The 15,408-nt window shown below is 54.7% G+C and overlaps 1 protein-coding gene across 1 annotated transcript; it reads left to right on the top strand.

Moving 5' to 3' along the window:
• The first annotated feature begins 2,158 nt into the window (after window positions 1–2,158).
• On the top strand, window positions 2,159–15,063 carry TGM1 (transglutaminase 1). The gene is made up of 14 exons (XM_063091502.1): window positions 2,159–2,489; window positions 2,617–2,805; window positions 3,794–4,042; window positions 4,421–4,539; window positions 4,695–4,802; window positions 5,262–5,436; window positions 5,841–5,979; window positions 6,119–6,222; window positions 8,651–8,739; window positions 9,239–9,392; window positions 9,503–9,784; window positions 9,930–10,090; window positions 10,485–10,621; window positions 14,778–15,063. The coding sequence occupies exons 1-14, from the start codon at window positions 2,159–2,161 to the stop codon at window positions 15,004–15,006; spliced, it is 2,466 nt and encodes an 821-aa protein (XP_062947572.1). The 3' UTR covers window positions 15,007–15,063.
• Window positions 15,064–15,408: the final 345 nt, after the last annotated feature.

Raw genomic sequence — 15,408 nt, 5'->3', positions numbered from 1 at the left:
TGTCTACTGAGGGTGTTGGAGGTGGGGCAGACCCCCCAGCCCCGCAGGTTCCTGGCCTTGGAACTGACGAGAGTAGGTCAGTGTGGGTATGGAGGACTCCCTACCAGGTCCTAGGGCCTCACTGTCCCCACTTTCCGGGGTGCCTCACTTCCTGATGCATCTCCATACAGCCTCTCCTGTGGTCTGCTTCCTTGTATCTTCTTGTTTTCACTGTCTTCTGTTTGGTGGCCCATGGGCAGTGCTGGGATACCAGTGGGATGGAGGGAAGAGGCCCCTGGCTGATGGGCCCAAGAACAGAACCCAAGGAGCACCACCCTGAAAACAGCTGCCTCCTCTCTGCCTTGGGGTTGTCTTGGTGGCAGTGGCATCCCTGGTGTTTCTCCCAGCACCAGGGGTGGAGTTAAGATGTACATAGGGCAGGTGCCCGTAGCCGGTTAGTCTGGCTTTCCAGGAAGAATTCCAGATTGGAGATGAGGGGGAATCCTCGACTCCAACTGACCAGACACTTCTCTCAGTGAGAGAAGGGGATACTCTGCAGCTTAGGAAGGGGGCCTCAGTTTCCACCCAAGCCTGAGTGCAAAAGCCTAAGCCTCCCCCAACCCCAGGCTGTGGGGAGAAAATAAGAGATTGCTTCTACCCTGACCCCCCTAATCCCAAACGTGGGAGACACAAGAAGTTGGGGGCAGCTTACTCATGCCAGGGACTGTGGAGCAGCTGGAGGAAGGAAGGACAGATGGGTAGGGGGTCAGAAGATCTGGCAGAGCCAGCAGGTCAGGGGCTAGCCAGTGGAGCCAGACTGAGGACCTGGTTGCTGATGTCACCAGTCTGCACCTTGGGATCTCAGGACCTCCCTGGACAGGATGAGTTCCAGGACCGGGCCCATGGGCCAGTTTCACAGAGCAGAGCCTGGCCTGGGCTGCAGGAGCCTGGGAGAGCAGAGGTAGGTCCTGAGCTTGAGAACAGAAGGTCTGCCAAATGGGTGTGGGTAGAAGGGGCTGCCTGCCCCATTGCCCCTGGTGCTTCTCCGTCAGGGAGAAGGGACCCCTCCACATGTCCAGGCTGGCAGACATCATCCTGGTGTGGGGTCCATCATACCTATAGGTTTCACCAAAGCCTTCCATTTTTACCCCCTCAGTCCTGACAGACCCCGACCCTGCCTCCTCCTGAGCGTCATCTTGGTTCCTCGAAAGGAGAAAGGGGGTGGGGCCGGTCACTTCCCGCCCCTACCTCCGGAGCAGATCTCGGAGGACCGGCTGGTTCCCCCAGGGGATGGAGCAACCAGCTTCCCCTTCTTCCCAGCAGCTCGGCCCCGCCCTCCGCCCCCCCATAAAGCACTCACCCAGCCCGCCCCACCCCTCACCTTCCACTTGCGCGGCGGCGTCCAGCCTGTCCGTCCCGTCCCATCATCAGTCTCGACGCGGCCCGGGACTCAGTACTGCCAGGTGAGAGGCTCCGACGGGCACTGTGGAGCCGTCTGCGGCCCGCGCCAAGGTCCGCCCCAGCGAGGTGGGAGGCATGCCAGCCCGTACCTGCCAGCCCCAGCCGGGCTGCCCACCCCACAGCCCCCGCTCCGCTTTCCCTGGAAGGAGCTCGGGTTCCAGGCACCTGCCACACACACACCCCGCTCGGCAGCCCAACGTGCAGTTTGCGCCACCGAGGTGGGGAATGCCAAAGACCCCAGGCCCCTGACACCACCCACCTGTCTTGTGGGGAGGATTGAATGGGGGGTTGTCTGCTAAGAAAGGGTTGTAGAGGCTGCTGGACCTCGAGACTAAAGATCTGACAGGTGGAGGGATGCTCTGGTCTGGGCGGCTGGGTCTTGAGGCTGTGACAAATGTCCACACAGGAAACTATATGCATTTCATGGGATTGTTTCTTCAGTGGATTTCTCTATTAGGCATATGATTTTTGGATGTGGTTCAGTGGGTGTCTGTGTGGGGATAGGGGAAAGCTTTTCTCTCCAGTGTAGGAAGCTTTCTCTGGGTGAATCTGAAGGGAGTCTTTGGGGAGGGTTTCTGGATGTCTGGGGGAATCTCTGGGTCATGGTCAGATTGTCATCTGGCAGGGACTGAAGCAGCTCTGAATGCAGGGTTTCTGGGTAGGCTGGCTGAGGTGTTTTGGGTAAAGGACCCTCCCCTGCCTCTTCCTCGCAGGCAGGATGGACGGTCCTCGTTCAGACATGGGCCGCTGGGGCGGGAACCCCTTGCAGCCCCCTGCCACACCTTCACCAGAGCCAGAGCCAGAGCCAGACAGACGTTCTCGCAGAGGAGGCTGTTCCTTCTGGGCTCGCTGCTGTGGCTGCTGCTCACGCCGTGGGGCTGATGATGACTGGGGGCCTGAACCCTCTGGCTCCAGGGGCCGAGGGTCCAATCGAAGACCTGACTCTAGGGGCTCAGACTCCCGCCGGCCTGACTCCCGGGGCTCAGACTCCCGCCGTCCTGGCTCCCGGGGCAGTGGTGTAAATGCAGCTGGAGATGGCACCATCCGAGGTGAGGCTGGGCTGTCCACCTTAGTTGATAGCTGGAAGGCCTTAGTGGGACCTGAGACTCATGCTGGCATCTCTGGGGGGCTGGGCTCCCATGGGAGCTTGGCTGACCCAGAGCTGTGGCCTTGCAGAGGGCATGCTGGTGGTAACTGGGGTGGACTTGATGAGCTCCCGCTCAGACCAGAACCGCCAGGAGCACCACACAGACGAGTTTGAGTACGATGAGCTGATTGTGCGCCGAGGGCAGCCTTTCCACATGGTCCTCCTCCTGTCCCGGCCCTACGAATCCTCCGATCGCATTACTCTGGAGCTGCTCATCGGTCAGTGAGGCCTGGAGTGGGAGGATGAAGGCCCCAGATTTGGGAGTAGGGGCTGGCATTAGGGTCAGAGAGATCTTTAGGCCCCTCCCCTGCCCCACTTCTCACCTCTGCCAGATAAGGCAGGTGCTGGTGCGTGAGTGTGCCCCTGGGGGTGAGTCTCAGGAAGGTGCTGGTGTTGCAGTTCTCCCCAAGCTGGCCCTTCTCAAGCCCTCAGGGGCATCTGTCTCAGGTACTTCCTCCTCGCAGCCTGCCTGTGTTGCCTTCAGCTTTGAAGCCTCCCCATGTCCTTCCTTCTGGGTCTGCTCTCTGTCCCCGGGGTGTGGCTAGTTCTCTCTCTCTCTGTCCAACTCTGTTTCTCTCTGTCTCTGTATCTCTGTCCCCATGGCCCAGGGCAGGTGCCTCCCGCACCGCGTTGCTAGCTGGCCGTTGCCTGCCCAGGCTGGTGATTATGCTGCTGCCGGGGGCGGGCGACTCCTCCTACCCTTTGATTAGGGCCTAACCTTGCCCACCCCAGCCTCTAATTTCCCAGGTATCCCCACCATCTCCATCAGGGGTGCCCCGGCCTCTGGAAGCTGTAGCCCCAGGGAGCAGGCAGGGTTGGCCTTTTGGGATCTGGACTGCCCTTTCATATGGGACAGAGGGCCCTGCACCCAGCCAGGATGACTCTGCTCCTGCAGCCCAGGCACTGGGACAGTCAAGCAGGCAGAGGGTGACAATGGCCCTGGCCTCTCCTCCCTATGTCTGAGTTCAGTGTCAGGGGAACAGGTTTGGGATGTCGGACTGGGGCCCTGCCCTGACACGCGGGCAAGCATCGGGCGGGGACAGAGCTGCTCTCTGAGGGAGACTGTCACAGACTAAGGCAATGGCCCAACTCAGGGACACACACACCAGCTCATACACACTTTGGGTGGGGCTGGGAGAAGTCCACGGCCCCATTCCTTCTCCTTAGGGAGGCCTCACCAGCTCACTGCCACTTTCCCCACTCTAGGTAACAACCCTGAGGTGGGCAAGGGCACCCACGTGATCATCCCAGTGGGCAAGGGGGGAAGTGGGGGCTGGAAGGCCCAGGTGACCAAGGCCAATGGAAACAATCTGAACTTGCGAGTCCACACCTCCCCCAATGCCATCATCGGCAAGTTTCAATTCACGGTCCGCACACACTCTGAGGCTGGAGAGTTCCAGTTGCCCTTTGACCCCCACAACGAGATCTACATCCTCTTCAACCCCTGGTGCCCAGGTGAGCCAGCTGGGGTCAGGAGCAGAGGCTGGGTGGGAGAGAAGGGCAGGTCAGGGCTGGGTGTCTGGGTGCCTGGTTCTAGGAGAAGCCAGCGTCCCATTGTCCAGGTGAGGGTACCTTGGCCCAGTGTAGGCAGGTGACCAGCCTGAAGTCACAAAGCCAGCCTCACCTCTACTGGTGAAGGGCCCTGGCCACAGCCCACCTTGTCCCACCATCTCTGTCATGCCCCCTCCATCCTTCCTGAGAGCAGTCCTGTCAGACTAGAGGCATCCCCTTGTTCTCCTCTCTGGTCATGAATCCTGCAGAACTGGCCAAGGGGCAGGTGGGACCCAGGGAAAGAGCTGGAGGGACCTAGGTATGTGTCTTCTGGGGACACAGAGGACACCGTGTATGTGGACCATGAGGACTGGCGGCAGGAGTATGTGCTTAATGAGTCTGGCAGAATTTACTACGGGACCGAAGCACAGATTGGCGAGAGGACCTGGAACTATGGCCAGGTATGGCTGGCCAGGATCACGCGGGCTCAGGGGAGTGGGGGTGGAGGGGAGCAGGGTGGGGGGAGGAGCAGGGTGGGGGGAGGAGCAGGATGCTGGCCCAGGGCTGGAGCTCAGCCACAGCAGGCCGCGGTCATCCCTGCCCCCCCTCCTCCCAGTTTGACCATGGGGTGCTGGATGCTTGCCTATACGTCCTGGACCGGCGGGGGATGCCATACGGAGGCCGTGGGGACCCAGTCAGTGTCTCCCGGGTCATCTCTGCCATGGTGTGCATCCTCATCGCATGTCTGTGAGCCCTACTGTGTGCCTGCCTGCTGCTTCCCCTGCCCTCATCCCAGTCCTGCCCTCTCTGGATTCCTGTCGGACCCCCAGGATTCCTCCCGTTCTTATCCTTGCAAAGGGTATTGCGGGAAGGGGTCCCACTCCTCCTCTTCTCTCCCTTGCCTGCCCCCTACCCCACCCCACTCTTTCTGGCTCCTGTCCCAGCGCCTGTGGAATGTAGGGCTAAACCCAAAACTTGGCACACCCAGGGTTCACATTCCTGTGCCAGAGAAGGGATGGGAGGGGGCAGATTGTTCAGGGGAGGGGTGGGTAGGGTTCAGGCTGATGTCTACATCCTGAGGTATTTACGGGTGAGGGGTGGTTGTAGAGTCAGAGGCTGGGCAGGGGACCCCACGGCATGTACTGAGACCCTCCCGAACTCGGACTCACCCCATCCTGGGCAGGTGAACTCCCTGGATGACAATGGAGTCCTGATTGGGAACTGGTCTGGCGATTACTCCCGAGGCACCAACCCGTCAGCGTGGGTGGGCAGCGTGGAGATCCTGCTGAGCTACCTACACACTGGCTATTCTGTCCCCTATGGCCAGTGCTGGGTCTTTGCTGGTGTGACCACCACAGGTAGTGGAGGGACTGGGGCAGAAGTGGCCTGGGCCCTACAAGGAGGGAGGGAAGCCAGGTTCCACCCTCACCCAGCCTGGCCCAGCTGTGGCTACAGAGCAGTGTAAAGACAGGGGTGGGTGGTAGGCTGGCCTTAATTATCATTAATTAATGTTAACAACAGAGAGAAGCCTAAGGGAGAGGAGGGAGAAGGAACAGGCAGGGACTGAGCCAGGCAAGTGGCCTGGCTTCCCCTAACCTCAAGTACTCCATGGTCCAGAGGCCTCCTGACCCTACTGACCCCTGACTCTGGTAGTCCATGCCCAGCTTTGCAATCCCAGTTGCCCTTTCCCCCTTGAAATTCCTGACCTGGTGCCTTACCTGCCCTCCACCCCGTCCTGATCTCCCACCTGGCTCCTCTACAGTGTTGCGCTGCTTGGGTCTGGCCGCCCGCACTGTCACGAACTTCAACTCTGCGCATGACACAGACACATCCCTCACCATGGACATCTACTTTGATGAAAACATGAAGCCACTTGAGCACCTGAACCATGATTCTGTTTGGTGAGGCCAGGGCTGGGGCTGGCCTGCCCATCCTGCTGAGGAACACTGACCTGAGGCTTGGAAATGGAAGGCAGGCAGGGAGGGTGCTGGGGGCCTTGGACGAGAGTCTCAGACCAGGCCTCCCTCCATGTGCACCCAGGAACTTCCACGTGTGGAATGACTGCTGGATGAAGAGGCCGGACCTGCCCTCGGGCTTTAATGGGTGGCAGGTTGTGGACTCTACACCCCAGGAGACCAGCAGTGGTAAGGCTTGCCTGCCTGGCTCCTGGACACCACCCTGGCCCCCTCCCCATACCCCCCACCTGGGTAGCAAACCACAGTGTCAGTGCTGGCCTAGGCCTGAGAGCCAAGTCTTCTAACCCCACAGTTTCTAAACAGGCTTGTCAACTGAACCACTGTGTAGCTGTTTATTTTCACCTTTATATGTAATAGCTATTTGCCTAAATTTTATTTATTTTATAATGGTTGATTTTATTTGTCTTGTTTTTTATTTTTACCAATCACTTTACTAACAGGAATGGTTAATGGTTTATTTATTTACAATGGTTAATATATTTAGATGGTTCAAGTCAAAAGATCCAAGAATATTTATTGAGAGGTTTCCCTCCCTTGACAAATCCACTATTCTTATTTGCTTGTTTTACTTACATAACCTGGAGATAATTAATTGAAGCACCCTTTTATTTACATATTTTCAAAAGTTAAAAAATTCATTATTATAAGTAATATATGCTTGGAAGGAAAAAAAGTATAGCATTGAATAACATAAAACGTGAAAGTTCTCTCTCAGGAGGTGTTTATTTACTTATTTTTAAAGTAAATTTCTAGGTCCCACCCCGAACCTGATACATCAGATTTTCCAGGAATAGATTCTAGCAATCTATATTTTTTAAAAGTTCCCTCGGTGATTCTGATGATCAGCCAGGTTTGAGACCCACTCCAAGTCCTTTGGGACATGGGGGAAATGGTGGCCCAAAGAGGTGGAGTGACTTTCCCAGGGACACAGAGCACTCGGTCAGCAACAGAGCTAATTCAGTCCCTGACTCCCTCCCTTTTTGTCACTTTTTCTTTCTTTCTTTCTTTTTTTTTTGGTGGCCAGCAGGTACAGGGATCCAACCCTTGACCTTGGTGTTATAACACCATGCTCTAAGCAACTGAGCTAACCACCAGCACAAAACTTGGGCTTGTATCATGTGTTTTTTCCCCTCTCTTTTTGACATGTACTCTTGCTTTCACCAGGTTCTTCTCCTGTCTGTCTCATTGCTCACTATGAGTTATATGCATGGTGTTGAAAAAACCCAGAGCTTAAATAGCCCCTGTAATCCAGCCCTCAGATATAATCACTGTTGACATAACCCGCCAGTCTCTTTTTTGCACACACATTTCTGCAAAAATTAGAGCTGTGGTACACTGTGTTCTCAAACAGGCCCCCCAACCCTTCCCACCTTGACACTCCAGCCTCTCCCTTCCTTGCCCAGATCAGATAAACCCTCACCTAACCCACATCCTCCTCTGGTCTCTTCCCAGACCCCTCCCTCTCAATCCACTATGTGAACGGTGCCCCCTGAGTTGTGCTAGCCAGAGATGCCTGAAATACAGATGCCTGGCCCAGACACTGGGAGATCTGAGTTCTGGCTCTAGTCTGGCAAGTGGTAGGGTGGGTGGCAGGCAGGCAGCTCTGGGGCCAGCAAGTCTGGGGCCTGATTCCAGCTTGAACACTTCTTAAATACATTTGCTCAAATACTTTGCATCTTTGGGCTTTGGTGTTCTTGTGTGGTATGAGGATTATACGAGTACCATATAGTGTGGTTGGGGAGGATTAAGTGAGAAATCATATGTCAGAGAGGACCAGGAGCATGCCTGGAACATAGTAGCTGCTCAATAAATATTAACTCCTTTCATTTTCTCTGTACCCAACTGTCTTGTGAGATCCTGCCATCTACTATGCCTTGCTGAGCCTGATCCCCCATCTGTAAAGGAGGCTGTAGTGTTAAGTGTTGTCTAAGATTCTTTCCTGTTGGATGACCTCACTTCCTGTTCTGTCCTCTCCTGCCACGCCTTATCCTGTCAGCACATCTGCTCTAGGAAACCCCCCTGAGCGTGATAAGAATGGATTCTATTTCCCCCCAGTTTTCCCTGGCGCCCTACTCCCCAATAGAGAGGACACAGCAGGCTGCAGAGCTGAGGGGTTGTTCTGAATCTTTCTGGAATGATGGTGGTGTTGTCATGGCTCTCCCAGCCAGCAGGCAGAGCCACTGTGGGCTCTGGGTTGGTCCTGGTGAAGGATGAGGAAGTCCTGTCCTCTGGGGGCCACAGACAGTAGACATCCAGCTTCATCCAGCTGAGAAGGAGTGTGCTGATAACTCAGTGATTAAGGCAGGATTGTCTGCAGATTTGCTCCCTTCCCCCCATCTCTGGTAGAGCAGCCTAGGCTGAGGAAAGCAGACTGAGACCGAATGGAACCTCTATGTTCTTTTTTCCCTTCCTGGGTTGCACTGGGTATCAGCTCATTCCCAGTGTTTGGATGAGGTTGATTGCTTTGTCCAGAGGCCACTAGGGAGTGGCCACAGAACCTGAGTGGGGCTGGGACCCTGTGTGGGCCTCTGCCCAGGGTCTGCAGGTCCCTCTTGGCCTCTGTGGACCTCTCACTTCTGTCCTGCCTCACTCCTAGGCATCTTCTGCTGTGGCCCCTGCTCCGTGGAGTCCATCAAGAATGGCTTGGTCTACATGAAGTACGACACGCCCTTCATTTTTGCCGAGGTGAGGGCTGGGCTCCTTTCTCAGGCAGCCTGGAGTGACCAGAGCATTGGCTTCGGTCCTGGGTTCTCCGGTCCTGACTTTACCGCTGACTGACTAGCTGTGCAAGCTTGGGAAAGTCACTCATTCTACGAGTCTTAGTCTCCTCAGCTGTAAAAATGGGATAATAATGGCTGCCTTACTTCCTGTACTCAGGATCAAAAGAGATAATGGGTATGAAACTGCTTCATAAATTGTAAAGCCAGTGAACGAGCGTAAGGGATTAATGTTATTAATGCTAAAATGTGCTGCAAAGAACCTCCCACACCAGCTTCTTCCCTGCATTCTGGCCTTATCTGGGTCGGCTTGGAAAGGCTCCCAGCTGAGCTCTGCTAGGAAGCTCCCACCCTTGGGACCTAGCCCTGCCCCACAACTCCTGGGATTGGGAGAGGCAGTGGGAGTCAGGCCCACCCTCAGACCCTCTGGCTCACTCATTCCTGTTCACCTACCCCACCCCGAACAGGTAAATAGTGACAAGGTGTACTGGCAGCGGCAGGACGATGGCAGCTTCAAGATTGTGTATGTGGAGGAGAAGGCCATTGGCACGCTCATCGTTACAAAAGCCATTGGCTCCAACATGCGGGAGGACATCACCCACCTCTACAAGCACCCAGAAGGTACTATTCCCCCAACCCAGCCAGCTCTGGGCCCCATGCTGAGCATTCCTGCTAAGCACTTGGCCACCCTAGTGAGAGCTGGAACCTCACCCTTGACCCTCAACCCCCAGGCTCAGAAGCAGAGCGGAAGGCAGTGGAGACGGCAACTGCCCATGGCAGCAAACCCAATGTGTATGCCACCCGGGACTCAGCAGACGACGTGACAATGCAGGTGGAGGCACAGGACGCAGTGATGGGACAGGATCTGACAGTCTCTGTGGTGTTGACCAATCGTGGCAGCAGCCGCCGCACTGTGAAGCTGCACCTCTACCTCTCGGTCACCTTCTACACCGGTGTCACTGGGACCATCTTCAAGGAGACCAAGAAGGAAGTGGTGCTAGCACCAGGGGCCTGTAAGTGCTCCTTACCCAGCCCTTCCTCCTGGGTGACGAGGCACCTGTGGATGTGGACACAGACCCCAGGAGCAATAGGGAGCACGCCAGGGGAGGCCTGGTGTGGGAAAGCAGGCCTCAGTGATGCCATGCTTCTTCTCCCTAGCGGACCGCGTGGCCATGCCTGTGGCCTACACAGAATACCGGCCCCACCTCGTGGACCAGGGGGCCATGCTGCTCAATGTCTCAGGCCATGTTAAGGAGAATGGGCAGGTGCTGGCCAAGCAGCATACCTTCCGTCTGCGCACCCCAGACCTCTCCCTCACGGTGAGTGCAGCTTGCTGTGGAGTGAGGGGTGGTCAGGCAGTGGTGGCCAGCGGCTGAGGGAATCAGTGGAGGAGAGAGGGCACCAAGTCAGGAGCAGGCTGGCCTGTGAGCCTTTCCAGGAGAAGAAGGCCAAGGACCAGATCTGGGTTCTTGAGCCTCAGTTTCCTCATCTGTAAAATGGGGTCCCATATCCCTGAATCTGTGGTAGCCTTAGTTGGGGAGTAGGTTGGAATTTTCTCTCTGATTTGGCGGAGGCTTCTCCAAGGGCAGAGAAGAACTCTCCCTCTCAGTGAGGTTTTGATTCTGAGGCATTTTTCCTCTCTGGTGCAGTGCATGGTCCCCACCTGTTTGGCCAGGGTCTCTGATTCACGGGTGGGCCTCTTTTTTCTCTCAGTTATTGGGAGCAGCGGTCGTTGGCCAGGAGTGTGAAGTACAGATTGTCTTCAAGAACCCCTTGCCTGTCACCCTCACCAACGTCGTCTTCCGGCTTGAGGGCTCCGGCCTGCAGAGACCCAAGATCCTCAACGTTGGGTAAGTCTGGCCTCTCCTTTTGCCCCTGCCACTGCGCTGGCCTTCCCCACAGGCTGCCCTGGGTCCCGATTTGCATCTGCTCAGGACAGGTGTGTTCTGTAAGCACTAATGAAGCAGCACCGGCCAGCCAGCAGTTCCTCCTGACTCAGTCCAACCAGCGTTTAAGGAGTCCTGCTGGGTGCCCAGAGCTGTGCTCTGTGTCTGTGCCCTGCCCCACCATCTAATTAGGGAGCTAAAACTTCACATAAGAATCATTGCTAGTATTTGCCCAGCACTGAAGAGTTGACCAGGCACTTTTGGGAATATTTTCTCATTTGGTGATCACCAAAACCCTTTAAAGTACACTAGAGATCACCATATGATTAAAAACAAAGGTTTGGAACCCTAAAGACAGGTTCAAGTCCCAGCTCCGCCACTCACTGGCTCTGTGCCCTTGGGCAAGTGACTTATCTCCTCTAAGCCTCAGTGTTCTCACCTGTGAAGTGAGGACACAGTAGGACCTGGTCCTAGGGTTATTAGGTGTAGTGCTTGGCACAAAGTTGTTTTTACTATTGCCCTCATCACCCCCACTTTACAGATGGGGAAGCCTTACAGCTCATGAGGGGCAGACTCTGCTCTTCCCACCATGGCGCACGCCACACACTGGCTCTCAAGCCTGTTGCTTGGTTTGCACCAGGAGGGCCAAGCAGAAGTTCCAGAGGAGAGATCCCCATGTCTCAGGCCCTACCCACACACCTGGGCCTGATACTGGCCTGGTGATGCTTGGGGCCCAGTGAGAGGCACAAATAATGCTTGTATTCCTGGGACTGTGGCTGTCTTCTCTGACACAGACTCACATGTGCTACCCTGTCCCTCCCCAGGAGAAGCACAGAGGAAAAGCAGAGAAGGCTGGAGGCTAACCATTTAGATCAACTTTCTGGGGAAAGGGGCAGGTGATTTTCCTTCACACATAGGGCTCCTGAGGGAGAGCAATGGCCTGGGGGGTTGCTGTGAGGGGGATTGCTCTCCCTCACACGCAGCAGCTCTCCTGGTGGTGGCTGCCACTTTTTCCATCAGGCCAAAGCTGAAAAGGCAGCTATCCTGACCTTTGCCCCAGCCTGGTCCCTGGAAATGCTGTGATCTGTCACAAAGGACCGCTTTCCCTTTACATGTCACCCTATAAGAGCCTCTGGCAGCTCAGAGAGTGCAGCCTGAGGCTCCCAGCTCACTTACCCTGCCAGTCTTGCTTGCAGGCATCTCTTACCTGCACCTGTATGTGGTGGAGGGTGTTCCCCATGTCCTGAGGGATCCCCGGAGCTGGGCTCCCCTCAGCAGCCTCACTAGGCGTTTGACTCTTGCCCTGTCTGGAAGTAAGGAAAGGACCACAGCACTAAGCCTCTGCAGACCTGCCCCTCTCTTCAGCTGTGGGGCTTGTGTGAGTCCCCCCACCTGAAGGACCCAGTCTCCCCACAGTAAATGAGAAAGTTGGATGATGGTTTCTTAAGGCAGGTCCTCCTTGGACGTTCTGTGGCTCCTCAGCTGCTGCAAGCCCAGGCCAGGGCCTCCAGAACAGTTGGGATCCTTGAGGGGACGTCTCTGAGCTGTTGGTTCAGATGTATTAGATTCCAAGGCGGGTGTGCTTTACCTCTTGTTTGCACATTAAAGGCTGCGGTATGAAACCCCATTATACCACAAGGTGTGCCGCCCCAGTGTGGTGACTGGCCACTTAGTAAACATTCCAGAACCTACTCTTCCAGATGACTATTGTCACCACCAAAGTAGTCACCAGGGAGGCTGGAATTCTGTTCCAAACCCCTCTTGGGAATTTCCCCCAGAGCCTGAATCATATTCTCTGGAATGTCCTTAGAGTGGCCAATCTTCCTTTTTGGTGGGGAGTCAGGAGCAGGGGTAGACTTGACTTTGGGAAAAAGCCTGAAGTCATTTAGAGGTAAGACTAATTAACAAGGTGGGTAGATATGTCCTTTGCAATCAGAAATGAGGCACGCTGTAAAGGAGGGACAGGCTAACTGAGTATTTGTGATGGTGCATGCATGTGTGTGTGTGGTTTAAATGGCTCTGACGAAAAGTATAAAAGGAGTTTTTGAAAAGGTTTCAAGCCCTGGCAACATGATTGAACAATTGAAGGATAACTCTCATTTTGATGTCTAAGTTCTGCTTGCCAAGGAGTCGGCGTCATCACCTACACTCGGTTACAGCCAATTCCACCTTTAGCAGCTGACTCGTACTCAGTTTAAACTTGCAAACAGGGGTGTGGCAAAGGCCTCATCTGACACTGAGACTAGGGCAGGAAAAGATCTTGACATTCCCAGCTGGAACCTGGAAAGTAATTTCTCTTGGAAATAATGTTGGTTAGTAATATAAAGGTCAGTTTCTGAAATATTTCGGTTCAATTATAGTATGGGCTAAATAGACTTTTGAAGGCTAGTCTGAGCCTAAACAACTTCTAATCTTGTATCTATGGAAAAGTGGGCAAAAATTAAGAACACAAATTTGTAAGCAGTCAGAACATAGCCTACCTGTTAAGTTACAGACTTCATTTACAGATTTTCTATCGTACTATGTTACATATCCCTACTTCCCTCTTTCATGGAGCTCAGAGGTACCTTCAAGACCATCTGATCCCACCCCCTCATTTTACACTCACTTCCATTTTGTGTACCAGAAAACGATGATCAGAGTAGTTAAGTAACTTGTCCTAAACCACACAGCTAACAGGTGGCAGAAGGAGTAGAGTGGTTGAGGGAAACCTCTCAGAAGCAGGCTCCAAGCCAAATGCTTTGCCCCAAGGACAGCTTGCCCTTGGAGTTGGGGATGATGGTTTATTCCCTTGGAGGACTGCCCAGGGTCTGACTCCAAAGAGGGATCCCATGGCAGGCTTGGGTTGAATAGGGGGCTAGAGGTAAGGGTTTAGGCTGAGGCAGGAAGGACAAATTTTAATAGGAGTAAGCAGATGCAATATTAATGTAGTCGTGTTCAGTATATAAAACACAAAGTACAGATTGCTGGAGGAGCTCAGAGAAGGGCAAGATTCATTTTTCTAGGGGCAGGGGAGCTGTCAATGAGGAGGTGGTGTGAGCCACGCCTTGGAGGAAGAGTAGGCCTTCACAAGGCCACCCAGGGTGGGGAGGCAGTGCTGGGAGCTCATTCCGTGCAAGGCAAAGACTGCAAAGCGTGACAGTGGAGGTGAGTTCAGGGAAGGTGAGGGCATTCAGTGGGGCTGGTGGGCAGGAGGAATGGTGGGGGATGATGGGGCTGTGCAGGTAGCAGGGGTTGAGTCAGAGTGAGCCTGTGTGGCAGGTTAGGGAGGTGGGATCTCATCCCATAAGCACAAGGAAGCCAAGCCCTTGAAGTATTTTGTCACCTCTGAGTGGTTAGCAGAATAGATGAAGGAGCGAGACGGGAGGCAAAGGAGGCCAATTGGAAGATCGGTGAAACCGTGATTCCCAGATGGGTGGTCTGGGAGTCTTCAGAGGCCTATGAAGCAGGGATAAAATGAAGACACTGCAGTGTGTGCGTGTGTTTATGCACACGCTTCTTTCCCTCTCTCTCCTCCCCCCGCCCCACACACATGAGGGGACATGTCCGTTTGAAGATGCCAATTGTTTGTTCTTGGGAAGGACTTTCCTTTTTTTCTGAGATAAAATTCTTCTAATGTTTGCTTACTCTTCTTTGAAAAATCATTGTGGCAGAGAATAATTTTCTTCAACTTACTTTCTTGGCAAAACTGAAAGTATTTGGAAATACTGTCTTAGGTCCCAAAGTCTTATTTAAAGGTTTTCTTGGTTTTGGAAACCCCAGGTGAGATGGGGATGGTCTGGTCAAGGCAGGAGCAGTGGCAATGGAGAACAGCAGGGAGGCCTCTGGGCTGGCGTCATCAGTCTTTGTCCAGGTGGATGTGGGAGCAGGGAGGGAGGAGCTGGATGACTGGGAGATTTCCAGCTCAGGCAGCTGGCTGGCTGGCTGCTGATCTGGCTGTGTGAGGCAGCCCTGAGGCTCAGGCTTTGTCCTGGCCTTGGGTGTGGAGATTCTAACTGAGCCAAAAAATGCCTTAATGGCTTCACCTCTTGCTCCTTCCTTCTTGGCTGCCCTGGATCAGCCCTCACTCCCCACTCCACCCCCAGTTACTCTAGACCCATGACCTTGTCTTTGCCCACAGGGACATCGGGGGCAATGAGACAGTGACACTGCGCCAGACATTTGTGCCTGTGCGACCAGGTCCCCGCCAGCTCATTGCCAGCTTGGACAGCCCACAGCTGTCCCAGGTACACGGTGTCATCCAGGTGGATGTGGCCCCAGCCTCTGGGAGCAGAGGCGGCTTCTCAGATACTGGAGGCGACAGTCACTCGGGAGAGACCATCTCTATGGCATCGCGAGGTGGAGCTTAACCCTGTGTCAGGAGCAATGGGACTGGAGTCAGATGAGGAAGGACACTGCCCCATGGTGTGGGCCCACCACAGAGCAGCTCCCCAAGAGCTCAGGTGGGAAGGCCGGGGCACCTTGGGCGGGAGCCATTCTTCGCTTGCACTGGGCGGCAGATGCAAATAAACTGTTTTTTAATGAAGCTGTTGTTCTGTCCATCTGTAGTCCATGCTGGGCCAAGGAGCATGGGGCCCTGGTCTGTCTGGGGATGCACATGGCATTTCTTTTGCCCTGACTCTGAAAAACATAGCTGGCAGGTCAGCAATGGTGCCAGCTCGGCAGCTCTTGAGATGGAGCCTGCTTAGTGTCGGGGCAGCCTCCAATTTTCACCTGCCCCTGGGTGGTGTTGCTGCTGACCAAAGCCCTTT

This window comes from Cynocephalus volans, chromosome 3 (assembly GCF_027409185.1).
Source record: "Cynocephalus volans isolate mCynVol1 chromosome 3, mCynVol1.pri, whole genome shotgun sequence".
Lineage (NCBI taxonomy): Eukaryota > Metazoa > Chordata > Mammalia > Dermoptera > Cynocephalidae > Cynocephalus > Cynocephalus volans.
Note: the sequence above shows the minus strand (reverse complement) of the source record. Positions and strands in the feature narration are given on the sequence as shown.

Bases quoted from the DNA above. Each gene is read 5' to 3' on its own strand.
- TGM1 (XM_063091502.1), top strand. From the start codon at position 2,159: ATGGACGGTCCTCGTTCAGACATGGGCCGCTGGGGCGGGAACCCCTTG. The intron at 2,490-2,616 runs GTGAGGCTGGGC...GTGGCCTTGCAG, and splicing joins TGGAGATGGCACCATCCGAG to AGGGCATGCTGGTGGTAACT. The intron at 5,437-5,840 runs GTAGTGGAGGGA...GCTCCTCTACAG, and splicing joins TGCTGGTGTGACCACCACAG to TGTTGCGCTGCTTGGGTCTG.